Source organism: Melospiza georgiana, chromosome 2 (assembly GCF_028018845.1).
Source record: "Melospiza georgiana isolate bMelGeo1 chromosome 2, bMelGeo1.pri, whole genome shotgun sequence".
Taxonomy (NCBI): domain Eukaryota; kingdom Metazoa; phylum Chordata; class Aves; order Passeriformes; family Passerellidae; genus Melospiza; species Melospiza georgiana.
The window spans coordinates 64,343,999-64,371,966 of record NC_080431.1 but is presented as its reverse complement, the minus strand read 5'-3'; the positions used below and the strand labels follow the sequence as shown (position 1 = coordinate 64,371,966).

The 27,968-nt window shown below is 39.8% G+C and overlaps 1 protein-coding gene across 1 annotated transcript in view; it reads left to right on the top strand.

Moving 5' to 3' along the window:
- The first annotated feature begins 23,862 nt into the window (after nucleotides 1–23,862).
- RNF17 (ring finger protein 17) overlaps nucleotides 23,863–27,968 on the top strand; it is a 39,922-nt gene continuing 35,816 nt past the window's right edge. The window contains exons 1-5 of the mRNA XM_058018499.1: nucleotides 23,863–23,939; nucleotides 24,546–24,637; nucleotides 25,321–25,379; nucleotides 26,337–26,392; nucleotides 27,651–27,750. Of these exons, the coding sequence (XP_057874482.1) occupies nucleotides 23,863–23,939; nucleotides 24,546–24,637; nucleotides 25,321–25,379; nucleotides 26,337–26,392; nucleotides 27,651–27,750 (384 nt within the window). The remainder of the gene's footprint in view (nucleotides 23,940–24,545; nucleotides 24,638–25,320; nucleotides 25,380–26,336; nucleotides 26,393–27,650; nucleotides 27,751–27,968) is intronic.

The following is a 27,968-nucleotide window of genomic DNA, read 5'->3' as shown; positions in this document are numbered from 1 at the left end:
CCTGACAGTCGTGCCAGTAAGAATTTCAAAAAGTTCAACAACAGAAAGAAAGTGTGAAGGCCAGCAGTAAGCATATAAAAATTTAAATGGACACTTTTTTTTCTTGATTTCATGATCTATTCCAGCTTTTAGACACATTTGTCAGTCCCCTTGAAAAGGCTGCCTCATGGAGGGAAGGCTGCCACCCTGCATCTCCGACCCTTCAGAATCCTTTGATAGACTTCATAAAGAACAGATATGACCCAAAAGCTGCTCGCTAGAGTCAGTGCCAAGGCCCTCTCAGAACTGCACTAGTGGGAAGATGGGTTTGTGGATACAGTCTTTGTTTGAGAGGGAATAGGTAATTTTTTTCTTCAATCTGACAAGCTGCCCCAAAAACCTTATTAGTTCCTTCTCCTCAAGAACACAGTGGCAGGAGGAATGTGAGTTCCCATTCCTTCAAGGTTTTTACCTGAAGAAAGCCCACACTGGGCTTTTTTCTCACTGCAACACAGAAACCCAAGTGTGAAAGTAAATGGACCCAGGACAGGGCATTTAGGGTTCCATATTATTACTGATGATGAGAGGAGCTGGACCAACCCTGGGAGCTCTGACTCCCATGGTGTCCCTTCCCAAAAATAACTCTGGCCATCGAGGGCACACTGTACTTAGACCCCACAACACCTGCTGCCAGGCCAAAGGCTAGGACCCCCCATTGGCCCGGGTGGGTGACACGGGGCCGTGCTCTGTCCTTGCCTTCAACAGCATCTGGAAATGCAGCTCAGGTAGCAGAAGAAGAGGCAGGGCTGCAGCAATGGGCAAGAAGGAGAACACCCTGTGTCCAGAGGAAAACAGCTCCTCTGGCTCCTCTTCCTCACTTGCTGTCTGAGTGTTTGTACATGTCCATGGTGCAAAGCATGGTGCAGGTGTCTCTTTGCAAATCAGCAGCTGTGGACAACTTTTGTTGTCTGATGGGAAAGGGACAAAAAGACCTAAGTACACACACTGGCTGCAAGTACAAACAGCAGAAGCTGAAAGACAAAACTACTTCATCTAAATATGCACAGTACTGGCAAAGGCTATCCAAACATCCTGGTACCACTCTGGGCTCCAGCATGGCTCAGATATCCACTGTGATCTCAGAGCAGGGGAATATGTCCTCCATCCATCCATCCATCCATCCATCCATCCATCCATCCATCCATCCATCCATCCATCCATCCATCCATCCACACTGGATGAATGTTGTGTACACAGCCGAAGGGCAACTCTGGGTGTTTTGGGTCTGTTGTTTAAACAGCTCATAGTCACAGAATCACAGAATGGGTCAGGTGGGAAGGGGCACTGGTAGGATCATCTGGTCCAACCTCCCTGCTCAGGAAGAGCCTTCTTAGAGCACATGGCTTTGGATTGTGTCCAGACAGTTCTTGAATAACTCCACAACCTCTCTGGGCAATCTGTTCCAGAGCTGGGTCACCCACACTTGGCAAAGGTGTTGTCAAGTACACTCAGAGAGGAGAGCCAGGCACTATGGGCACTTGAGGAGTGGCGCCATGTGAGCACATAAGCAACATGGTTTGTTGAAAACAGGCCTGTTTTCAGCACTATGCTCTTTTTACTTTTTTACAGCTTTATTTCCAAAAAATACACATTTACAGTAATCTTAATTCTTAATCTCTCTTACAGGTAATTGAAACACGAAGCTGAAGTGAGAGGTGTTACTTGGAGAAATTCAGAGCAGACTGCACACCATCTGAAATCCCTTGTGGAGTTCTTTGTTCTTTACTTTGGACTTCTTTTTCTCATTACACATTGCATTTCAGTCTTTAGAGGGTTGACAGGTAATATGTGCTTTTAATATGTGTCTATGGCAACATTTATTTTGTTAAAATATTGTATATGCCATACACATTTGGCAACAAATTGACAGTGTCTAAACTAATTCCAGAAATAAGAACTACAATAATTACACCTTTCCACATTGTCAACAAAGAGATCATTATCATCATCCTCAGCCTCAGCTGATTACTCAATCCACTCCTGAACTTAATTTTGGTCTAAAACTAACCTTTTCCAGGAAACATTTGAGTGAATGTAAAGCCTTGTACCACTAGAAGGGCACCAAAATAAGTCTGTAGTGAAGTAAAGAATGAAGACACTATGAGACCAGAGGACTCTACCAAGGATCTCAGATCCACATTTCAAAAAGAACATCAAATTAATTACCTTTAAGAAAAGCAGTGGGCCTGCATTCAGCCTTCTCACATATTTATATAGTTGCAATAAGGTCCTCTTCAGTGCTTTACAGGTTAATATTTAATTTCTTGGGCTATTTCTCTACCAGTTGGATTTGCAATGCCTCTAGCATTAGCCTCATTCTCACCTAAATGAAGGATAAATTCCATGTGTTGATCATAGATTGTGTTTCCTTCATTTATTGCCTTATTTTTTTTTTATTCTGCTGAATCCTTGCATGGCCTAATACTCTCCTCCAGGTTAACTCTGCCACAGAAGGATTTTGTTGTGCACAGTACACAGAGTTCCATTACACCCCTAATGCCTCTAAGTACTGCCTAAACACATGTCATTTACCACATTCAAGTGTTACCTTTTTCCTAGAAAGCTCTGTTCCCAGCAGCAGCGACTTCCTCACCAAGCAAACAGAGTCAATATTGTGCTTCTTGTTAAGAAGATTCAACACAAGGTAGCAGATCATTAGAGATCATTGGCAGAACAGTTCAACAATAATTAATTAATTCATGTCCTGCTCTAAGTGGACATTGTTGCCAATGTAACTTCTAAATCCGGACAACTCTAGAAAATACTCTGCAAGGACAATCCTTCATCCTCACTGGAAACTGGATCTCTCAATACATATATCCTATCTGTGTTAGTCCTCATGTGTGTTAGAATTCACTACCTTTGGTCTCTCTGACATCAGGTCAGGTAGAAAGGTGCTTAGCATCATCCTGAAGTACGTATTAGCCTTCTGGGATATCAGTAACATTGTAGAGATCTGATATATAATGCCAGCCCATGCCTCCAAGATTAACAAGTGTAAAAGAGTTCAGTCATCAAGAAGAGATGATTAAAGACCCTGGCTAATTCCATCTGCCTCACACCCATCACACCAGTCCCATTTCCTACACTTTATTAATGAGTGCACCATTGGAAAATCTGTTATCAATGTTCTTATTATGCAAAGGTCACAGACTGCATTAGCATTTGCAATACACCAGGTTTTTTCTAGAGGCGTGCAAGTCAGTCACTTGCCAGACAAGCCACCATGTACGGAACCCATCATCTTTCTCACTCCTGCCCAGACTCAGAGCAGAATCTATGAGATGGCAAGAAATTCATGAGCATCAAGAAGTTAGTATTATCCATATTGCTCACATCTCTTCTGTAACATCAATTTTCTAGAAAACATCTGTCTACAGAAATCTTAAAAGTAGCACAGCTGAAAGTATCTAGCTGTCAGCATGTTTCAACAAATTTCTATGTTTGTTTTCAGGATGTGATTTTGTGCCTGCCACCAAGTTCTCAAGCAAATGTCAGTGCTGTTCCCAAAGCTGCAGGAACTCTACGCAGTAGACAAATAGGGAAGGAAAACACAACAGCTTTTTTTTAATCGTCAACAAACTTTACAGAACTCTGAGGTCAAAGGATGATGACATTCAGATCTTGATAATGAACATGACATTTTCACAGTTACATTATCTTCTCTAAATGTCAGAACACAGTACTCCAGTCACAATACATCAGGGCACTCAGAGAGGATCTGGTCTTCCATTCCTTCACATCAGTTTTGTACCAGTTTGACTTCATTTACATTCACAGAATTGTAAATTTTGAAAAATGTTTAAAAGAGGAATACAGCACAAGGATGGAGTCAATAATGATTTCTGAAATTCTGCAGGGAACATTTCCCTATGTCAGATATTTTAGACTTTGTAACAGTTGTAAAGTCAATTATACTTGAGGAAGAAATCAACACAGCCATTCTCTAATATTTCAGACAGTACAATATCTGGAACTGTTCTCAGATGTAAACCAAAACTGACACTTTCCCTGGTGTCTGGTGCCTCCATAAGTGACCCTGAAAATCGGAACTAGACTTGCAGAAGGACAGTTACAAACTGGTTATGCAGAAAATGAAAAGAACGAACCAAAAAAAGGAATTGACTCCCAAATATTGATTCAGCTCCCTTCAGCCCAATCAATTCAGAAACTTTAGCTTTTTGCTCAGAATGCTTGGTTGAAAATATCAGGCAGCTGTGGGTACATGGACAGTTAGAGGAACTATATTGCCAAGACCATTTGTCATTACACTTTTTTTGGTGCACATGCAAAACCTCTTAGTGAAGCTAACACAGCCTCTGGCCCATTATCTCTATTTATCTTTATCTTATCTTTATCTTATCTCTATTTCCCTTTTAGATTCAGAACCTGTAGTACAAGAACAAGGAATAAGAAGGGAGCACTTGAATTTTAGATCTCTGCTTGTTTCCCCTACATACTGTCATGAAAATCTTCTTACACTCATAATGATATTTTTAAATACCTTTTAAAAGGTGTAATTAACTAAACAAATACATAACTTGGACAAACCTGTGTCTGCAAACTTGAGTGGGAAAACAAATTTGTTTAATTTGGCAGATGAAAGCTCCATAAAGCACAGAAAATTGCATGGATGTGACAGAGTAACCGAGTATGAGCAGAAAGTGATTTCATTTTAGTTGAGAGCAACTTAATTTTAGCTGAGAGCAAAAAGGCAACCTCACAGTGCATTAACAGACACTACACTGTTGAAGTGTTGAAGTGGTAATAATTCAGTACATAGCATTTTTCTGGTACTCATGTCAGACAAACATTCAGAAAGCTGTTCAAATTACAGTGATTCAAAATCCAGATACAGCTTTGCAGTCAGAGAATTAAAGGCAGTTCTCTAGTGGAAGGCAAACAGAGCACGATCAGTCTCTAGATATCTAAACAGCAAGAGATATTTCTGAAAGCAGATTAATCTTTAAGCTAGCAAAGACATTATGAGATTCAATCTCTAGATATGGAAACTGGAGAGTTTGACCTAAAAATAGGTGAAAACTGTTAACAAGGAATTAAAAACCTTTCTTATAAATGTGATTTATTTTCTTTTAGATTTACAGTATTAAAAGCAAACCTAAATGCAGTTCTAAAGGTTATTAACACTCATAGTCATTAGCAACTAGCACAAAAGACAGTGAGGACTACTAAGAACATTTTTTTTAAAAATAACTTTTATTTAATTCAGCATGCTTAAATCATGCCTACCATAACTGATAACAAAAGTTACAAGATGTAAAAATTATTGCAAGGACTTTCAAAACTATAGCATTAGAGCTAAATGTGTTGACCTAGAACACATATTTGGGACAGCTTGACTTCCAGCTGACTACTCTCCCAAAGCCAGTGGCTTCTTATCACTTTAAGAAAATCACACATTGCAAGTGTATTTCCCACATGCCACTGCTCAACGTGTTTTTTCTGTTGATGTTAATCACTAGCAGTAGAATATAAGCAGTCACATTATGTACAGAGAACAAGTAATGAGAAAATGTCCATTTTCAGATGAGACAAATGGAGCAAAGTAGAAGAGGAAGAAACTCTAACTGAGTTAATCCTGGTCCAGTACAAAACTTCACCCATTGAACAGCAGAATGCAAGGATATCAGAGTTCAGGCACACTGAGATCTCACTACCAGAACAGTAAAACCTGTGAGCAGTAACATCTCCTTGCTTCCTTGAATAACGCACATTTTTCTTGTACAACAAATTTTACCCACTCAATTTAGTTCTGCTTCAAAAAAATTGTCGTTCTGATAGATGATGCCTTATGTTAGCATAGTATCAATTTACAAGCATTACCTGCCCTTTATCTTGTAAAATATCATCATCTTTGAACTTCAAGTTCTTTTGTTTACAAATATTAAGTTACTCATATCTGCAATTCAACTGTGATGGACACAGGAATAAAAATACAAAGATCTGAAGAGTACAATATTTATTAAAATACTTTAATATAGGTTCTCTAAAATAGCCATTACATCTCAATGGCATTATTTTGAAGTGCTTGGATCACTGCAAGCAAGTATCCTCATACAGTTCTAGCATTCTCTTCAGAAACCCCTTCTTCATCTCTTGTTAATAAAAAGGAGACAGGAACATAAAATGCCTTCCAAGCACAGTTTTAAACATTTTCAATTATAAAGTGAACAGCTCTGCATGAAGATTTTTTTTTCCCATGCACTTTCTATTTCCCACACTTTTCATTTCTCTCCTAATTTTTAAGATATCTGTTCCAGCAGCTTGAGAGGAGCCATCATTCCCACTGACTGGCAAATCTGCAGATCCAGTTTAGTGTCTGACCATCACACAGCTAACAATAAACTCTTGACTATGTGTAGTTGTGTAGGTATTCAGTAAAACTCACTTGTTAGACAGTCTTTGTTGTTGATGCTGACGCTCAACCTGCTGATTACCAAACCTACCACTTTGATCAAAAGTTTTGTTTTAAATTCTCAAGTGTATGGAGAACACTTTCAAGATGCTACATATTAAGACTGTAGGAGTAGTGAGAACACAGACAGTGGCTCACTGAGAAGGCTGCTGTAAGATACCCAACCACAGACACCAATCCAGTGCTCCTCACAAGTCTGCTGGGGACAGCTATAGCTAAGGTGCTGGAGGCAAATTCCCTGCTGCCTTACAGACTGGCAGTTCTACATCAATAGGACAGGAATCTGCTCCCAATGGATTGCCTGTGCTAGAGGCTTGATCTGACAACATTTTGTGTATCTTTCTGCATTGCTCACATTTCTAAATGGCAGTTGTTGGTTCCTGACTGGCTGGTAGCCTCTGGCAGATTCAGTATTTCGAGACCTTTTTCACCTTCATGCAATAAGAAGTATGCTACTCCATTTGGAATTAATTTCTTTATGCTTCCATAGTTACTACTCAATGTGGCCAGCCTGATATTACAAGGATTTATACTGAATCTTTTATTTATTTACTTTTCTTCCAGAACCTTCTTTTCTCGTCCTTGTATTCATTCTTCACCATGAACAAAACAGTTTCAGAAGAGTTATGTAAGATGAAAAAAGGATATCAGAGATATAGAAATTAAGGAAAACCTCTTAATAGAACAAAATAAAGTAATCCAAAACTTTTGGATTTTTTGGGCAGCAACTGTGATATTCTCCTTATCCCATTCAAATCTGCATGCTTGATATTTCAAATTAAAGGTAATTTTCTTCTTCCTGTTTTTTAAATGAAAAATCCATGCAAAACGTTATATTAGATGTTATTTGATTTTGCTAGCCGCTATGCTACATTTTTATGTGTATTTGTAAGTGGGAGAGTGCATTTATGAAAATCCATCCCCTTCTGCATTGGTTGCCTCTCCTGTAATGAGCTGAGTGCTGGAAGCCCTCTGCCACAGTGTACAGCAACTCAACAGAGTTTAAACTGACAGGAAAGGCTGTCAAAGGGGCAAACATTTCAAAACATTCTGACTTTGGTTTCTCCACAGAGATGTAGTGAAATGCCTTTTTTCAGTTTGTAAAAATAAAGCTATTAAATAAAAAAAGTGGTTTAATTATCAATGCTTGTCCTTACTAACCTATTCTACCTCCCTGTTTCTTCACAAAGGTCTTCTCCAGGGCCTTGTGCACAGTAATATTGTTGGGGTATGCAGGGCACTGGTCTGAACTGCTTGAACTACATAGGTCCACAAGAGCTGTGGCTATAAAGCCATGCCCACGCTAAAGGCCAAATGAGTAAATTTACCTTCCATACCTTCTCCCACATAATGCATGGAAGGTACTAATAACCCAGCCTTTCTAACACAATTTCTCTGTTTGTTCTATTTCACACTTTTGTTTCTTATTTTTCTAATTTTTTCCTAAAATTCAAGTAATTTTTTAAATTGCTCAAAAAGAACTGGAGTATTTCCTAGAAGATTAAGATAAAACAAAACAGTAATGTTCCAGACTAGAGAAGAGAAATGCAAGAAATTAAAGTCCATAATGATAGCTAGTTTTAAAAAACAATATGGATTTCATCCAATATAACTCCAGTTAATCCTTAACCAGGTTCTTTCACACAATAACAATCTTTACTTCAACTGGATCAGGACCAGTTACAAAGCTTTGTTATTTTTGGTAGTGATTGCAGTAACTGTAGCAGTAAAAAACCAGCTTTAGTAATTTAAATGGCATTTCAAGCATTTTTAAAAGCAGAGTTTATTTTTTACATTATTGCAAATTCATTCGTTATTCATCTTATATTGCTTGAGGAAAGCTTTAAGAGTAGTTTTTTAAGACTTTAACTCAGTACATGAATTAGATTGTGTTGTCCAAGTATAAACATACTCTAATACTAGACTTTGCATTGTATTCTTTTAAACTCACATGGCTTTACAGAAAGGCTTCCAAACATGTGAGATGCTTGAAATAGTCATAGATAAGTGTATATAAAGATCTCTAGAAATTCACCTAGTAATTTATTTTAGATATAAGCCTTTATCATGGTTGCAGAGAGGCAAGTTCATCTAACATTATTTTCCCACAGCCCTAGCTCCTCCTTTGCTGGACTATTTTCTTTAAAGCACATGAAAGTCATCTGGAGTCAAAACTCCTTCATCAAGAAGCAATCCTGTTAGTGCTTCAGACAGGGTGGGCACTGAGTGAAAATGGCTCCATTAGCAACTGCAAATTACACAAATGACAGAGAAGCCTTTCAAAGACAGTGAAGGGAAAGAAGGAGCAGAAAGATCAAAGTGAAGAAAACACAGCAGCAGACTAGATTTTTTCAGTGATGTGCAACTGTAAACAAAAGGCACTGAATATTATAGGGATGTAAGTGTTTAGTTTGTACAGAGTCACACACTCCCTCTGACTCCCCTGCAACCTTCCTACTGGTATCAATGGCTAAGAATTTCTGCTTTGGGGAATTCACTGGCCTGATTTTATAGTTCTGGCTGCATGAACTATGTTTTGCATAATCAAATCATGGCATTCATTATCACAACATGCCACAGACATCATATGCATAAATAGATATAAAATAATTAAATAAATTGCAGAGAGGATCTATCTATGACTATTACACATGACTAATACTTGATCTACTGATTGCAGAAGCTAAACTGACAAACTAGGAAAAGGAGCAATGTGTACCTGCAATGTTTCTCCATGCACCACTATTTACCACTACTTGATAGAGTCCCAGATTCAGAAAGGTTAGAAGGGACTTGTAGAGGGACTTTGCTCTAAAGTCTCTGGGCAACCTTTTCCAATGTTTGATCACCTTTTACAGTTAGAAATCTTTTTCTTACGTTTAAACAGAATTCTCTACTTTTCCACTTGTGCCACTGCCTCTGGTCCTCTCACTGGATATCACTGAGAAGACTCTGGCTCCATCTTCTTTCTTCCCTCCTGTGAAGTATAAACACTGATTAGGACCCCTGAGTCTTCTCCGGGATAAAGAGTTCTAACTCTCTAAGCCTTTCCTCATAGGGAAGATGAGGAAGGAAAGATGAGGAAGGGAAGATCATAGGGAAGATGCTTCAAGTGCTTAATCATCTACATGCCCCTTTGTGGACTTGTTCTGGTTTGTGCATCATATTCTTACACTCGTCCTTCTTATCTTCCTAGCTTGCTCTTCCAACACATCTATCCCACCATGTTGCTGTGATCACCATGAGATTTAACCCTGCAGTGAGATGCAGTGCTGTAACTCTTCCTTTTTGCTCCCCATGGAGCATGCAGCTGCAAAGAGGCACCCCAGAGAGGTATTTGGTCATGCTGATTTAGTGGCTTATTTCAGTCTTTGGTCTGATCCTGTAAGGATGCTGATGTGGATTAACCCAGATGCTCTCTCATTCTGCCCTGCAGGTGGAATAGGGGACAGAATCAGAAGGGTGAAAGTGAGAAAATGTGTGAGTTCAGATAAAGATAGCTTAATAGTTAAGAAATAATAATAATAATAATAATAATAATAATAATAATAATAGTAGCAATCCTAATTGTGAGGAAAATATAATAAAGAAAAAAGTGAATCCCAAGAAAGAAAACTGATGAAATGAAAACAGTTTTTCACCATCAACTGACCATTGCCCTGCCAGTTCCTGAGAAGCAGCTGCCCCCTGGCCAACCTTGCCCCCTAACTCTATTGCTGAGCATGACACCACATGGTCTGGGACATCCTTTTTGTCAGCTGGAGTCAATTGTCCTGGCTGTGCCCTGTCTCAACTCCTATCCCACCCCCAGCCCACTCACTGCTAGGTGGGGCAAGGAACAGAAAAGGTTTTGGCTCTGTGTAAGCCCTGCTCAGCAATAACAAGAACATCTCTGTGTTATCAACACTGTGTCCAGCATAAATCCAAAACACAGCCCCACACCAGATACTGTGAAGAAATTTAACTCTATCCCAGCCAAGATCAGCAGAGCTACTCTTATAAACTGGCACTCTGAGTTTTTGCCTTTTCCAAGTAAATGTTGCAGGTAGTTACCAAAAATCATTGTCAATAGGTAGAGAACAAATGTTAAAAGGTCACGGTCCAATACCTTGCTTTCAACTAGGGTCAAATATTGCTCCCAAGAGACTTTTTAAAAAATATTCTTAAGGTATGCAGTAGTTTCAAATATCAATTATCCCACTAAGAGTATATCTGTCCTTAACATTTGAACTTCTCCATCATATTTACCATAATTAGTCTTTGCTTCAGCTAAAGTACAAATTCTCACTGTTGCTCTCATTCCTTTAATTTTCTTTTCATTAGCTGTGCTTTCCTGTCCCTTCAAAAGTCTACCAGTTTTCCCTGGGACTCTATCCAACCAGGCCATCTTTTTCTTCATGTGCTTCCCCAAAAACTGACATAATAGAGCAGTGAGGCCTGCCAAACAGAGAAAGTGCCTTAAGGATCTTTCAGATGTCACTTGCCCTGTTCACAGTAACAGACCATTATGTACTCCCATTTACTCTGTGACTTCTAAACTACACGATTGTAAAATCTTTCACAGAATATTTACAGGCCCAGTTTACATCTTACTTGAAGACATCCACAATGCAATGTCTGATGGAAGAAAGCAGTACTAATGGTCTTGGAACAGAAAAACATCTGAAAAAGGCTGTCACTCAGAAAGCAGGCAGATCACAGAGGCGATATGGCACAGGCAGGAGAGGACATGTTCCTTCTACACAGCAAAACATTTCTCTTTCCCAAAAACATATTGCACCATTAAGCACTCCACCCCAAAGAATTCCTGCCTTTCTCTGAAGTGAATCTAACTGTATCATCTTGCATGAACATAGTGTACCTGTTTATCTTTATCTTCTATGGTATTGTTGAAGATAAAGCCCACAAGATCCACCCCGTAAATAAAATCTGTATGTCACAAATTAGAGCAAGCAATTTTTCATTATGAATAACCTGTGTTTTTTCCATGACTCCTTACTGACAGAACTTACAGTTCCTCTGTTTTTTTCAAAGAGAAAATGTGTTCAGTCAGTCTATTTTCACTGGCCTGAACTCCCACTAATTCAGGGCAAGAGCAATGTGAAGCAAAGATCCTGTATCATTCATTCAGTACTAGGCAGTTCCCAAATGGGAGAAGCCAAGGTGTATTAAAACAGGTAATATTAAAAAAAGGTTCACACTAGAAAATGGATGGAAGTTGCTCTCCTGACTCCAAGGGTTTCCAAGCACAAATGCTGATAAAAGTCAAAGATGCAACAACATTTCTTGAACATTGTTTAAAAAGGTTTACAAGTTGTGGTTTTTATTAAGTAGATCCAGTTTGTAAGATCAGAGGTCAAGATAAATATTCAAGATTATAGATAAATATATAGCTCAATACAACTTCCTAAAAACTTCTGTTTCCATATGTATATGGGCATAGGAATTGTTTCATGAGCATGCTAATGTCACTGTCTTCTACCATTCTTCGGGAAGTGTAACACTTCTGAAAGCCAGACATATCTAGGCTATTTTAAACACAGTAGATTAATTACATTCAGTTAGGTCACCTTGTCTTTTAATGATCAATTCACTTTCTCCTTTGATGCAGCACATAAGTAAAACTTGCCTTCTGAGCAGCAGCTCAGATGAGTATTAGAATTATCGTAAGAGCAAGCATAAAAGACATAAATAAAGGAGAATAACAGATATATTTGGATTCTGAAGAGAATGATTAATATTACAAAGACATCCTACTACTCAAGCCTTGAATCTGGAACTGAGCAGCTCTCCTCCTCCTGATGATTAGGTAGGTGAGCAAGGTAAGATGTTTACAAATTCGGGCTATCTTGAAGGGAAATCCTTCTATGTAATTAGGTCCTCTGTTCCAATAACAGCTATTACAGATTGCCAAAGCCATGGTATTTATCAGACACCTACAGATTTCTCTGTCATGGAGGGAAGGAAAAGGAAAAGGAAAAGGAAAAGGAAAAGGAAAAGGAAAAGGAAAAGGAAAAGGAAAAGGAAAAGGAAAAGGAAAAGGAAAAGGAAAAGGAAAAGGAAAAGGAAAAGGAAAATGAATTTTCAAGTATTCTAGTCAATGCTTTACCCTAGGGAGAGAACAGACAGTGATATCCATCAGTCTTTAAATCCCCTTGTTTACTGTACCACTAGACTTTATGTAATGTTGTTTTTCTTCCTGAAATGGGTCTGCCAGTGACATGAAATGTTCACAATGTAATATCCTAAATGTTTTCATCGTGTGTAATTATTTATTTTCATGCCATTTTGAAATCCTAGGCAGATTGCCGACTTGATGATCATGTTTTCCCCCACAAAATACTTAACAGACAAGAGACAAAAGCCTTAGAAGGATCAGAAATAGAAATGTTTGCATAACCTGCCATTTGAATCATGAGAAAGCAAATGCTATATCTTATTAGAAAAACACAAACAAGCTTTTCTTGTGCATAGCTTTTAATTAATTCTTTGCCATAAATCTTTATCAACTAATTAGAATAATAATTACAAACAGAAAACACAATTAGACAAAGAAACAAAGAAAATAAGGAAAAGCCAAGCTGACTGAATTAATTTTTATTATCGTTGAAAAACCTGGCAAAAAGTTAACATGTAATTTCAGATAATGTTATTAATTTAATTGAATTATTCTAGAATAGTGGTTATATTAATCCAATTTACAGCAAATTGCAAATAAATTTACAGTATAGGATTTCAGGCTCTAAAGAACAGAAATCAGTAATAGCATCACAATCCCATCTCTTTTTTTAAATAAAGCTATAATGTGAATACATGAAAAATAATGTTCTGTAAATTTTCATACAAGAAGGATAATTCTGAAATCTGCCATCAGGGTGGATAAAATCACATGACTTGTGGAGCATAAAGATGGTCTCTTTAGTAACGCAGCATGAAAAATGCTCTTTTATCTACTCTGCAAAAAGAAAGACACTCTAGAAGTGTGCTCCTTGTGGTCAGATTATTTTACCATTTGGGTTGAATTAATTTGACTTTGAAAAGTCAGTTGTGGATAGGCATAAAATGAAATATTTGCACTTTTTTCCTGAGATTTCAGGTATGTTCAGCACTTTCTGCATACTCCTTCAAAATTTCATTGGTAGTAATCAACTGCACTTTGGTCTTTTCTCAGTCATGCTTGAAAGCACCAATAACTCCCAAACCCAGGACATGGCTAATGTGCACAGACAGAATGCAAAAGAACTTGTACAGGTTGGAGAGAAAAGTCTTCCAGACACATTATTAAACAGGTAAATTATCTGGGCGGAATTCATGTCAATGACAGGTTGTAAGGCAGATGTCCCAATCTCAGCTGGTCTCTCTAAGTTACCTCTGTGAAGTCATACTGACATTTTGCCAACTTCATTTCTTCCCAGCCTTACCAAAATAACTATTGTAATGGAGAGCAACCTTAGCTTAGCAGTATTCTGTATATGCTTTGGAACTCCTTTTGAAGCTGTTTTTTTTAAATAATACCACAGGAAGCCTGCAAAACACCATGCTGTTATGAGCCTCAAGAACTCCTGCAGCTTAGCGGGTTTTATCAGTCCTTGGAAGAGCTTCTATGGCTACATCAGCAAAACACAAAAAATAAGGTAAGTACAATCACATAATAGTTTCAGAAGACTATTTTGGGCAGGGATGAATACACTTTTTGTCAAGCTTTCTCTCTTTAAGTCCCTTCTTCCCACCTACACTTTCACAAACACCATATCTCTTTTCTGCATTCTCAAGTAATCTGCCTCAAGCCTAAATCCAGCAGCTGCTGAAACAACCTGTCTTACCTAATGGCATTCCTCAACTGCAAACTCCATGCAGAACCACATCTGAGATAGATGGTTTTAAAAAGCACCTGGAAAAAAAATCAACAAACCCACACATGAAACTACACTTTCAAACCAATGTGTAGGCCCTTTCCTGGACTTATCAGCAACTCCAGGAAAACAACTTGCTTTGAATTCCTAAACATGTGTCCAGGACTCTTAGACCTATGACCTGCTTGGAAGTACTGAAAACAACTGACCAGGGATAAAATGATCAACTGTGCCTGGAATGTAACTGAGCACTGCTTTGTAAATACATGGAAATATACTCTGAAGGATTTCTAGCATTTCTGCTTATATTCTAGTATTTTCCATTATTTTAATTGAAGGCTGCTTGAAAACTTTGGATTTATTTTTCTCCTTGTTCCAGCCACTGCTCTACCACTCCAATCTGGCGGTGTGTGCTGTTCAGTTTAGAAGAACAGGTTTCACATTTTCCATTTTGAACTCCAGTGATTCCTGGAACACAGGCGAGTTACGGCGAAGAACTTCCACATATTGTTTCAGCCTGACAAGTGTGACTGAAAAAATGGAGAAAATAACACAGAAAGAGAATCCAGCAAAGCGTTTCCTTCACAGAAAACAGACACTGGAAAATACTCAAGTTTTTGATTAAGGATATGTAATAAATTTTCTCTGTATATTCTCTAAAATACTAGAAACCTGAGGCACATTATAAGTTTATAAGTATTCAAAAAGAAAATCTTGTCTAAATGAAATAAGGTGCTAGAACAACCACCATAAGAAATGCAATCCTGGGCTTTAACTGCTGTTGATGATTCCCCACTGCATTCCAAGTGGTCAGTTTACATTGAAAGGATTATATCTTCATGTGAAGAAACCTTTTTCCCATTCTCAACTCACAGTGTCATTTTTGCTAAAGTCAATGTATTAGCCAATATGTTAATTGGAATGTTTACCCAACCATGGAATACACTAAAGCTCAAAATGTATTGCAGTGATGATAACAAAGAGATGATCTAACTACTTTATTACTGCTAACACAAATGTACAAATGCACTTGTTAAAAGTGCATTTAGACCATGTATAAAAAACTAGTCACACACCTGAAATAAGTATATGTGCTTTAAAATTTTATTGTATCTCTACTTAATAATCTTGTGCTATGGCTGAATTTAGTTCTCCTAAATCACGGTACCACTCAGTAATATTAACTTTTTGTACTAGACCTTTATTAGATTCTTGGGATCATAACTTATTAGCATGGAAATACAAGCAAATTGGTGCATACAAAGAGAAAATTAAAGAAAAGTGGCCTTCTCTCTGACTGTGGCTGTAAGTGGGTGTTTAGAGCAAACACATAAAAATAGACCATTACGGAATGGTGCTTCCCTCAGTAAACTCTTTTGCTGTGAGGACTGAGAGACTAACAGAATTACAATCTATCATGTGTGCACCATCCTTTCTAATTCATGGACCATAAAATTGACTGATCATATCTTAATACATTTATAATTCTGTGTGAAGTAGTTTTTAATGTTTCATTACGGATTGTTTTCAAAAGTGATTTTTGCTTAAAGTCTGTCATTTTATCATTTCATCAAGTGCCTTCTAGTTCTTACATTGCTTAGAAGAAATGAACAGCCATGGCTGCCCAAGTTCTTTCAGAATACTCTATCCTATACTCCATTCTTCAGCAATAGTCATCCTAGAGTTACAGTCCATGGATGCTTTTTTCTACAGAAATCTCTGTGTATTTCTAATCATTCACAGTAATTCTTACCTTCAAATACAAAGGATAAAAGTGAATACTCCTGTGATTTGAAGTAATTTTTCCTCATGTATAATTATCAACTTCAATTTTATGCTCAGCATCATATGAATGTACTAAAAGATAGCTTTTACACCAATTGAAGTTATTAACCACACATTTCAATTATTATTCCAGAAAAAATAATGAAAGATGAAGCAAACAGCTACACCAGCCAAAATAAACAAAAAAGACTTTCTGTTCCTAATATTTTCTTGCATTTTTTAAGGAAGTGAAATTTAAAATACATCTCTTCTTCTTTTTTTTTTTTTTTTTTAATTGCACAAAAGCTCTGGGCATATTAATGTGCTTCATAAATAACAGCAATGCTTTATACTCTGTCAAACGGCAGATGTGCACCCCAAAAACTGAACAATATAAAGATAATTTCTGGGAACATAAGACACATATACATAAGAGGCATATAATCCTGTTTCTCTGGGACCACAAACATATTGTTTCTTGGATATTTAATATTCTGCCTTGTGTAGATTGAAAAGTAAAACACTTACAGTCCTGAGGATGTGCTCCACTTGCTTAGCAGTCATTTTAAATTCAGATTCTCCATTTGTCATTGATTTAGTTTCTTTTTATTATGCATGAATAACACAAAAACCTTAAGACACAGAGTACCTTCTACTAAAATATTTTATCTTTCCTAGAATAGCCAGAATTTATTTGATAGTAATTACAATGACAGGGATTGGAATGCATGTGCCACAGGGTGGTAAATCCTGCTCTTTCTAAACGACATCACTTTCATCAGTAAAGCAGCAGAATTCAGAACCAGTGCTATGTGGTACTTGTCATCCTAACAGCCATCCAACTCCTTTGTCTATATTTTTGGAGGAACATCACAAAGAAACCAAAATAAACAAGGGGAAATGATGATCAACTAACTAACTAGCTCAAGGTCCAGCAAGGAGTTAGTGGAGGAATATGGTATTAAACTGTCATTTCAATGATTTCAGTAGTCAAGCTCTTAGACCACCAGATAAAGCCTTAACCATAGAAATAATCCATACTCTTCCCTCATCACTACCCATTTTCAGTGCATTATGAAGAATTTTAACTAGGAAATCCTCTAAATGCCTTCTTAACACATCAACAATTTTCTATGTGTTGATTATAAAAGACAAAAAAACTAATGGTTTTGTCTTATGGGGAGGTCCAGTAAGGGACATCACACATGAGCAGCTCAGGGGGATGCTGAGAAATTTGTGCAGATGCACGTGATAAATATTTGCAACAATTTGCCGTGAAGGAAATATCATTGCATATTTATTTACACCTTGAACTGCTGAAACCTTGTGTACAGGCACTGAAAAAATACCACTGATCTTTTCACTTTCATTTTGCATAGGTAATTCCAAAAGATCTTCTAATAAATTTGTTTAACAAGAAAATATAATTTGTTAGCAGTATTCTTTATCATAGGACCAGATGGCATTTTTGCTGTGAAACCAAGTTTCTTAAAAATTTTATGAACAAAAGAGAAAGCTTGGTTTGCCTAGAGACAGAATTTCATCTTCAATGAGCCTAACAAAGGCTGATCTGCAGAAAGATTTGAACATCTTTTATACCTTTCCATACAAACAAATGCAATTGAAAGACCCCCAAACCAACCTCAGTGCCCACACAGAGGCTTCAGTCAGATCCCACATGATACAGCAATCTCTCTACTTGATATTAATTTGTGTAATGGGACCCAAATCTGTGCCTTGCTACAGATATACTGAGTTTCAGAGATGCAAAGTTGAGGTCAGAAAAAGACTTTTTGCTTGTTTAACAAGTCTTTCTTTCCAGATATCCCTACTTATACTGTGTGGTCAAGGTGCATTGTAGTCTTTTCAATAATAAATCAAAATTGAGAATACACACTCAAACCTCACTACTGGCTGGACCTAGAGAGCTTCAACCGCCTCAGCTCTGTCAGGCTACAAGATCCAGCAGCTGAGTAGAATGGACCAGGCTAACTCACCATTCCATGTCTGGCTGCTTGATTCAGGCACTAGTAGTGTGGTAAAAATCACAGTAACATTTTAAATTAAACGCTCTTATCCTGCTGAATTTTGTCATACTTTTACTATAAATATATCTGAAGACAGATTCAGCAGATTTCCTCCACTGTGTTTCAGCCACAGTAAGATTCTCTAGAGAAAAGGAGCAGTGTGATTTCAGCACCAATGCCACAGAAGTACCTGGGACCAAACTGTCCACTGTTACACTTACAGACATTTTGTTAGTTTTAACCAACAGGGTGCATGAGAAAAACCTATCTGGCATACCCTGCAATTAATTTCATTCACAGAAAATTAGATAAAAAGTAGCTCCTGAATACAAGCACCACTACTAAATGTTTTTTGGGCAGTGGTACTACTAAGGCCAAGGAAGAACAGCCACTGACTGCATTGTTAAGTGCAAAGCTCCAAGGCTCTTGGCATGAATTATGAGGGAACTAAACGGTTACTCAACAACAACCTATACAACCAGCTCAGTAATCCATCCAGTATGGTGCCAGAAACACCAGTGGTAACACTAGGAAAGGGTGAACCACAGCTGGGACAAGAAAATGCAAGACCAACCCTTTCAGCAACAGCACAGGTTTAGATCAACACTAACTGGTCATAAAAAGTAATTTTAGGCACAGTGATAACAGCAATGTAGTAAATGAACATAAGTAAGTCATAACTCTTAAATTTTATTTGAGTGACTGCTGCCAGATACTTGAGCTGTAAAAATTAACTATTTATTATCCTATAAACATCACAGAAGAAAATACCAGCTGTACTCTTAGAGCAGAAATTTTGCACGTTGAGTAGGTCTAGAAATCACAAATGTACATATAGCTAACAAAAAATTGAATGATCATGAAAAGTCAGATCTCTTTCACAGTATAAATTACTTAAATCTGTGATACTTCAGAAAGGCAATTATAAGTATTATGAGCCAGGAGTTAACATTAAGTGCATTTCTCCCTCAGCTATCAGTGTCTCTGTGTTAGGCCACCACAACATTTTTATGTTACTTGTCTAATGTGTAAGCCTTCAATTGTTAATGCTATACAATTAAAGAAACCATACTTCCAACACACCTGCACAACTCCGATCTACAAACTTTACTGAATTGTGTCATTTGGCCCTGCCTGCAGTAATGTAACAGGTATCCCTCCTTTTGCAAACACACATGGAACCTGTCACACCAAATCTAGGGGAAGACTTTGTTTCTGCTTAGCACTTAATCACACAGCCACAGAACAGGGAAAAAATCTAATAGCAATTACATACCAAATAACCAAGATACACATTTTCAGAATCTGTCATCTAAATCACAGCATAAAAAAAATTAAAACTGGGCAGTTTTAGTGCATTTAGTGAAAGCAGAAATTATTGCTGAGAAAAGGCAAGATACAGACAATGAGAAAGGAAGATGCAATTATGCATTTGAAGAAATAACAGATGGCTGGAAAGATTATAAAGAAAACATAAAACCAGAAGAGAATCATAGAATCATTTAGGTTGGAAAGGACCTCATTGACTTCAACCTCAGACTAATCACCACTTTGTCAACAAGACCACAGCATTATGCCACATCCAGTCTCCACTTCTAGGAATGGTGACTCCACCACTTCCTTGGGCAGTTTGTTCTAATGTTTGACCACCCTTTCAATGCAGAAATGCTTCCTGATGTCCAACCTCAACCTCCCCAGTGCAACTTAAAGCTGTGTTCTTGTCATGGTTTGACGCTGGCGCAATGCCACGACACTTCTCTTGTTCTGTCACTTGTTTCCTGGGAGAAGAGGCTGACCCCACCTGGCTGCACGCTCCTGTCAGGCAGCTGCAGAGAGTGCTGAGGGCCCCCTGAGCCTCCTTTTCTCCAGGCTGAACACCCCCAGCTCCCTCAGCTGCCCCTCACAGCACTTGTGCTCCAGAGCCTTCCCCAGCTCCGCTGCCCTTCCCTGGACACGCTCCAGCCCCTCAATGTCTCTCTGGCACTGAGGGGCCCAGAACTGAGCACAGGATTGGAGCTGTGGTCTCAGCAGTGCTGGGTACAGGGGGACGGTCACTGCCCTGCTCCTGCTGGCCACACCTGGCTGAGCCAGGCCAGGATGCCATCGGCCTTCTGGGCCACCTGGGCACACTCTGGATCATGTTCAGCTGCTGTTTGCCAGCACTCCCAGGTCCTTTTCCACCGGGCAGCTTCCCAGGCACTGCCCCCAGCCTGAAGCGCTACATGGGGCCGTCGTGACCTATGTTTTCAAGCTGCATTTGAGTATGACTTTAGAATACAGCTGCAGAGCTCGCCCCCCGGCCGTCAGTCCGTCCAGCAGCACCCTCCGATGGCAGCCGAGCGAGGGGCGGGCGGGCGCGGGCAGCGTTAGCCCATGCTGCCACCGCGTGGGCACCCGCCGCCACACAGCGGCCCTCCGCGCCAGCGGCACCGCCGAAAGCCAGGGGACATCGGTAGTGCCCTCCGTGCACAGGCACAGGCTGTGCCTTCCTTCCAGGATAATTACTGCTTTTTTAGGAATGATTAACCGAACCGCCCGTTTTCTCTTCAGATTTTCAGAGTGGTGTGAGCGCAAAACTGAAGAGACGATGTGTATGTTCACTTATTCTTTCAGATATATGCTGACAGAGCTACCCCACAATATATGCATGATACATAACCTGTATGCACGTCTTTATAATTCTCTGTAAAGACATGGAGAGCAGAATGTGAAGCTGTACTTTTTTTTAATTTTTACACAATTAATAATAAGAAAACTATTACTTCAGAATGTGTTGCTATTGTTCACTTAACTAAAATAGAAGCAAGAATAAGCTCTCTTCCCACCAAAGAGCTAATTAGGCTAATTAGGCTTCTTACAGCTAGTTACACAGTTTTTCAGATAATCATATTCTGCTGGTTTAAAATTGCATTCAGACCTCTAATCAAGCCAACCTTCCTATCATTTCCCTTTCTCTGCTACATCCACAGCAGGTCTGCCATCACCAATCCTACATTTTACTCCTCAGCTGTTACTCATTATGATCTTAAGAAACTGTGAGTTAGATTTTAAATGGGAATTAACACATAATAAGAAAGATGAAAACAAAATTTTGGGTGCGCAAGCCTGCCCTCACCTTGGAAGCACAGGAAGCAATTTCCAAATCTAAATACATGTTGAGAAAACACCTTAGATTTTAGCTTCATTGCAAAAAGTGAAGGGAGAACCAGAAAGACTGGTATTCACAGAGCAGGAGAAGGGGGTTTAGTTCTTATGGGTAACATAGAGAGAGATGATTAATTTCTTCCCATCTGAGTGAAATTATTTAAAAGGGAAATGAGTTTGAGGATAACTTCTCAAAAGTTCTACCCTACACACACAGATCAGGCTTATTCAAGTGTAGATTTAAAAAAACCCATGCAAACTTGTTTGATTTGGGTGTTTTACCAAAAAATGGATGAGGCCCTACTCCATAGAATTGTGTAATGTTTGAACTTCATTGCTCCTTTCTTCATGCTTTCTTCCTCATTACTCCTGAAATTCTTCTCCTGTCCTTTCAGCACACAGGACCGTAGTCTCTCCTCTTCTGGCTCTTTTCCATACAAATACTGTTTGCCTTGGCCACACCAACTGCAGTACAGCCTGTTATTAAGAAAACCTTGAGTAAGGTTTGTGTTTCAGCATTCCCTGTGCCCACTATCAGTGGTATGTCCTTCTTGGTAAGTTTTGGTAGCCTTGATAAGCTTTTGGTAACCTTCCCCTGAGCATGTCAAGCCCAAAACCTTAACATGGCAATTCCAACAAGACACTTATCATGTTAACACCTGGACATCAGCAGAGGAAAATCAATGTATCTTGAATGTTAAAACTTAATTGTATTGCACTAGAGTGATTAAACAGACAGCTGGACAGTATCATGCTACATTTGTGACAACCAAAACATGAGTGGCAAAATACTGCAAAAATATCTCTTGCTTCTTCTGCAAGTGAAGAGAATACATGTAGAATAAAGTAACCCCAAAGCATGGACTTCAGTGCTTCTATCCAGTGCTCTGGTTTTGGCTGGGGTAGTGACAGTGGCTGATATGGGGCTGTGGTTTGGATTTGTGCCGAGCAAAGCACTGATACTACAGAGATGGTTTTGTTGTTGCTGAGCAGGGCTTACACAGAGCCAGGGCCTTTTCTGCTTTTATATTGTCAAGTTTTGAACTGGTGAGGAAGCTGTAGGTGCATCAGAGGCTGGGAGGGGACACAGCCAGGACAGGTGACCCCGACTGACCAAAGGGACATTCCAGGCCATCTGACATCATGCTCTGTGTAGAAAGAGGGAAAACAAAGGAATGTCCGACGTTTGCAGTGATGGCTTTTGTCTTCCCAAGTTACCATTGTACGTGGTGCGTCCCTGCTCTCCCGAGAATGGCCGAACACCTGCCTGCCCATGGGAAGCTGTGAATTAATCCCTTGGGTTTTTTTGCTTTGCTTATGCGCGTAGCTTTTTCTTTCTCTATTAAACTGCCTTAACCTCAACCCACAGGTTTTCTGCCTTCCACTCTCCCGATTCTGTCCCCGATCTCGCTGCTGGGGTAGCGAGCGAGCAGCAAGCGGTGTCCCACCCCGGCCCGCAGGCACCACGCACCGCCCGGAGCAGAGTCTCCGCCACGGGGCACGATGGCGGAGTGACGCAGCCGCGCGCGGCCGCCCCGCCCCGCCCCTCGCGCCCGCCCGCGATTGGCTGCGGCCGCCTCGAGAGGCGCCCCGGGCCGGCCGCCATTTTGGCGCGCGAGGGGCTCGGCGCGGTGGCGCGGGGAGTGGGCGCGGTGCGCGAGCGGCGGCCGCGCGTCCCTGAGCCCGCCCGCAGCGCCGCGGGCACAGAGAGAGAGAGCGCTCCTGTGGGGCAGGGACCCAAAACTACCGCCACAGAAACCACGGAAGGTGCGGGCGGCAGCACTCCCCAGGGGCGGGAGTCGGGGTCCGTACGGGGGTGGATTGCAGGCAGGGAGCGAGTATGGGGAGAATTGCACTAAGGTGAAACCATCCTTTGAGGGTACGCGCTCAGGAGGGAGGTGGGAGGGCAGCAGTGGTGGGAGCTGTGAGCTTCTTATGGTATCCAGCATTAGTGGGAGCTGTGAGCTTCCTGCGGTGCCCAGCGGTGGTGTGAGCTGTGAGCTTCCTGCGGTGCCCAGCAGTGCTGTGTGTGAGCTTCCTGCGGTGCCCAGCAGTGGTGGGAGCTGTGAGCTTCCTGCGGTGCCCAGCGGTGCTGTGTGTGAGCTTCCTGCGGTGCCCAGCAGTGGTGGGAGCTGTGAGCTTCCTGCGGTGCCCAGCGGTGCTGTGTGTGAGCTTCCTGCGGTGCCCAGCAGTGGTGGGAGCTGTGAGCTTCCTGCGGTGCCCAGCAGTGGTGGGAGCTGTGAGCTTCCTGCGGTGCCCAGCAGTGCTGTGTGTGAGCTTCCTGCGGTGCCCAGCAGTGGTTGGAGCTTGGGAGTTCCTGCGGTGCCCAGCAGTGGTAGGTGGGTCGGGGTGGAGCAGCTGAGCAGTGCAGGGCAGGCTGCTGGTCTGTTCCATTTAGATTTGCTCTTCAAGGACGAAATAGGTGTGCAAGAATCCAGTACAACATAGGTGTATATAATACCATTTCTCTGTCTATCACTTCCATTTTGCTCTTAGCAAAATTATATGAACCTATAGTGTTGGCTCGAGTGATGAACTAGGCTGTGTTGAAAGTAATTTGTCTCCGTTTTCTTTTTTTTTTTTTTAAATATTAGGCACCATGAGTGGAATGGGAGAGTTCTCCTTGTTGGGTGATAGTAATGGAGAGCTTCACAGAAGTCGAATGAAAGGTGTGAGGTATGTGGATTTCGAGATGGTGGCTTTAATATTATCAAGCTCTGGCAGCACAGTTACCGGGAAATAGAATTGAAAAAATGTAGAAAGTTTGTGTTTTGCAGTGTTGTGAGACTGTTTTTCTGTCTTATGTATGTGGGTAAAATACTCAGTTTGTGTGAAGTTTCCCTATTTGGAGTAGGTTCATGGAAAGAGACAGTTTTAATGCAATTTGGTATGGTGTCAGACACTGTGTCATACTGGTCTGTATGTATTTTTTACAAATTAGCTCTGTTGATTTATTCAGTAGTTTTTAAATAACAATAATGAATCTGAATTAAACTGATTGCATAACAATTTATTTGTGCTGGTTCTAGTTACCTGAAATACTGCATGCCTAGCAGCTGTAGTATCACCTTTTTGTATGATCAATTCAGTGTCTCAGAGCTAAAGTACTTCCCTAGTTAAGAGAGGGTAACAAATTTTTTGTGGTGTGTTTTGTTAACTGTAGCTTCTTCATAAAGTCATTTGGTAAAAGTGGATGCGCTTTGCTCTGAAAAAGCTGGAAGTCAGAATTAATTTCTTACTAATATTCTTGATGATCCTAAATCTTTACTTTTACCTCTAAAGGCAGTGTCCTAAGCTACTAGAAGAGCATTTTACAGAGCCATATCAGAGAAATGGTGATTTGTGTCATATGCCAAAAACCATCAGTGCAGAAGGTAAGGAAGGCTTTGGGATCTTTTTATTTCCAGCAGTTTTATTGTGTGCACAGCTCACTGTTAATTTTTATTTTATATGACCTGTTAAGGACAGTAGATGAGCTGCTGGATTTGATTAACACATTGTTTATTTGCTATTTATCAGTAGTTAGCAAGAACAATCAATTCCTTTTGATTCCTCTCCAGCTCCTTTTCTTGATTAAGTGATTGTCAAGTTTGTTCTAAAAGAAACCTCATTTTTCTGGGTTTTTCTGCATGAGTAACTTTTTTCCAAGAGTTGAAAAATTGTATGGGATGCATAGTATTTATGGGTGTTCATGAAGCAATGTTTTTTCTGGTACTTAACTATGCTCTTTGAAGGTGTGGGGTTTTTTGCCTTTTTTCCTTTCCTATGGTTATCCTGTACTGAATGTAGTAACAAAATATATAGCTAAAGATAACAGATAATGCCCTAATCAGTACACACAAGTCAGTCTTTGTAATTCTCAGCTAAGTTTTATATCCATCCATCTGGATTTCTATTTCTAGCTCTTAAATTCTCTTATTAAAAAAAAGTCAAGGTTCTAATTCCTGTTGACTTGCTGAATACTCTTTAGAAGACTACACTGGTAATGGTGTATTTTTGTTGTCTTATGGATTAGGATGCCCCATAGAAGTGGGTTTTTCTGTGCTTGCTTTTACAGTGTTGCACGGTGATGGGAAGGATGAAGACACTGATTTGTTTTGTTTCTCTTCTGCAAAAGTAAGTTGATCTAAAGCTTTCAGTTCAGCAGTCACTGTGGTGGTGTGAAGTAGCAATTTTATAGGAGCTTGTGAGTTTTCATTGAGAGTGATTAAAGCAGGCTCAGACCCCCTCTGGGTTCAGGGTCTGTGCTTTCTGACCACCTACACCCCCAGCAGGTGCTTGCTAGCATTTCTCATTACACTGTGTTGCCGTGTAGTGCATGTCAGCTGTTCAGAGCCTGGGTTTAGGAAGGTTTGTTTTTTACAATTCTCATTAGTGCCCCTTGTTGCCAGATCTGCTCCACCCTCTTGTGTGCACACAGTGTGCAAGAAAGCAACTCATTAATATGTACATTTTCTCTACATAAAGATTTAAAAGATACTAAAAAAAACACTTTACCCAGTATTCTGTAAGTTTTGAGGTTTTCTGCTTCTGCATCTTAAAAAAAAATGCCTTGTGCGTGATTCTTGTGTGTTATGACATGTTATTGCCATTGTTTCATTAAAATTTATATTTTGGACAAACTTGAAATGCCTTTTTTTCATCTTATGAAATTCAGGTTTAGCGTTTATTGCAAAATACAAACGAGTCAGATCTTTGGCATTTAAACCCCGAGATTAGGCCTTATTGAAAAGGTACATTGTAGAATCTGGTTCAGGAATCCAGTATGTTAGGAGTTTTGCATAATAATGGGGAAAATGCTGATTGCAAACAGGAAGTCGGGATTCCTTTTACTTGGAACACTTTTTATTTATCACAAAGGTGCACTCATGGCTACAGATGTTCCACTTTGGAGCTCTTTCCTTAGACCTCCCCTTGTACAATTCAGCAGTACTTGCTTTGAAGCTTGGTCTAATTGAAATTGTGGGCAGGGGTGGATACTGAAGGTGAACACAAGTTGATAGAATACCTTTCCCTGGGATTTGACTGTAAGCCTATGGTTTAACTTGTTTTCCTTTTCCCCCCTGAATTTAGAACAAAATGGACTTTAAATTTGGGCTGTGTGGCAGCAGCTTGGAAAGACAAGCAAGGTAAACCTTTATTAAATCTTTCCATGTCTTTAAATGCCAGCCTGGGGGAAGATTTGACCAAGTAAGTGATTCCAGACATTTTCCTTGGGCTGATTTTTTAGTGTTCTTTAAACTTCACTAATGTTGTTGTTGGTATAAGTATCTGATACTGTGGGAAGACATTGAGTACAAGTATCATTTCATTGAGAGGCAGTGAAAAACAAATTGGTTTGGCTTGAAAATGTGTGAAACAGAGTTGTAAGCACTGTGGTAGATGGCTGATAAGGGTTCAGAGGGAGAGAGATCTGCTGAACTGCCAGGCTGTGGTGGGAAGGACTCTGCCTGCTTCCCCCAACACCTGCTGATCCCATTGCCCCTTCTGTTTCAATAACCAGTCACAGCTATATGAAGATCATGCCAGCAATACTCTGTGGTCTTGTCAAATCTAAAGTACATTCACTTGTTTATTTGCCCAGTCAGTGTGAACCTGAAGGAAGTCTTGAAGTGGCTGTCTTCCCTCTGCAGTGTTATTGCTGTGGAGATTGATATTCATGCAAATAAAGAGTCCCAGAAAATTCTTCCAGGTCTCTTGCATAAGGAACCTGTTCTGAAAGGAAGATGCAGGAAATTTGTCTTCTGAGTTTGGTGCATGTAACACGCACTGCTCACCTTGCCCAAAGTGAAAGATTTCCTGTGTGGCTGTCCGTCTCTGCAGCAGGGTTCTCCTGATGCTCTCACCATTGGTCAGATGCAGCAAACTGAGCCCAGGAAGAGCAACACAAGGCTTCATCCTGGAATAGGACTGGTTTATGCAGACTGCTTTTGTGGGAGTCTTGTTAGCCGATGCAGCAGAGCAGCTGAGGTCATCATGCAATAAAATTTAAGAGCCTTCCTAACAGGTTGCCAGTAAATGGTTTTGGTGTCATTGGTCATGTATTGTAAAGATTTTAACAGTAACAAATGAAAAATGAATACTGGAATATTCATAGTCATGCATTTACTCTCACTGAGGATAAGAATCACTGCCAGCTGCTAAGGTTTTGTTCAGCCTTGCCAAAATAGTCAAATGAAAAATAGCTACATTTAAGGGGATTATAGTAAAAATTAGATTTTTTTTTAATGGAGTATCTGCTATATGTGTGAATTCATTCGTTACATAAATAGGTCTATTTATGTATTTAATGATAGATTTTGAAATACTCTTGTGAAGTATTTGTAGGAAGTTTGGTACTTTATTTAAAATGCATAGGTCTTTTCTTTACAATTTTTTTGTTTGCAGGCCCTTCAGTCACAATATCAAAGAGAAAAATGTTCAGTACCCATTTTCTTCCAATGGTGGGCTGAGTGATGGATCAGCTCTAGCTCCATCATCTGACATGGTGTGTTAACATGGAATTTCCTTATATTCTCACTTGGTTTGGTATATGCATAGTTAATAGTGCACTTTGTAAAACAAAAAACTCTGCACCCTTAACAGTTTCTTGCTACTGTTCTGTCTTACCATAGGGATATGCAGCTACAGTGTTTATAAGATAACTTGACAAAATGAGTGCAGCTCAGACTCCCCAATGAGATTACAGCTGAAGACACTTAGGTC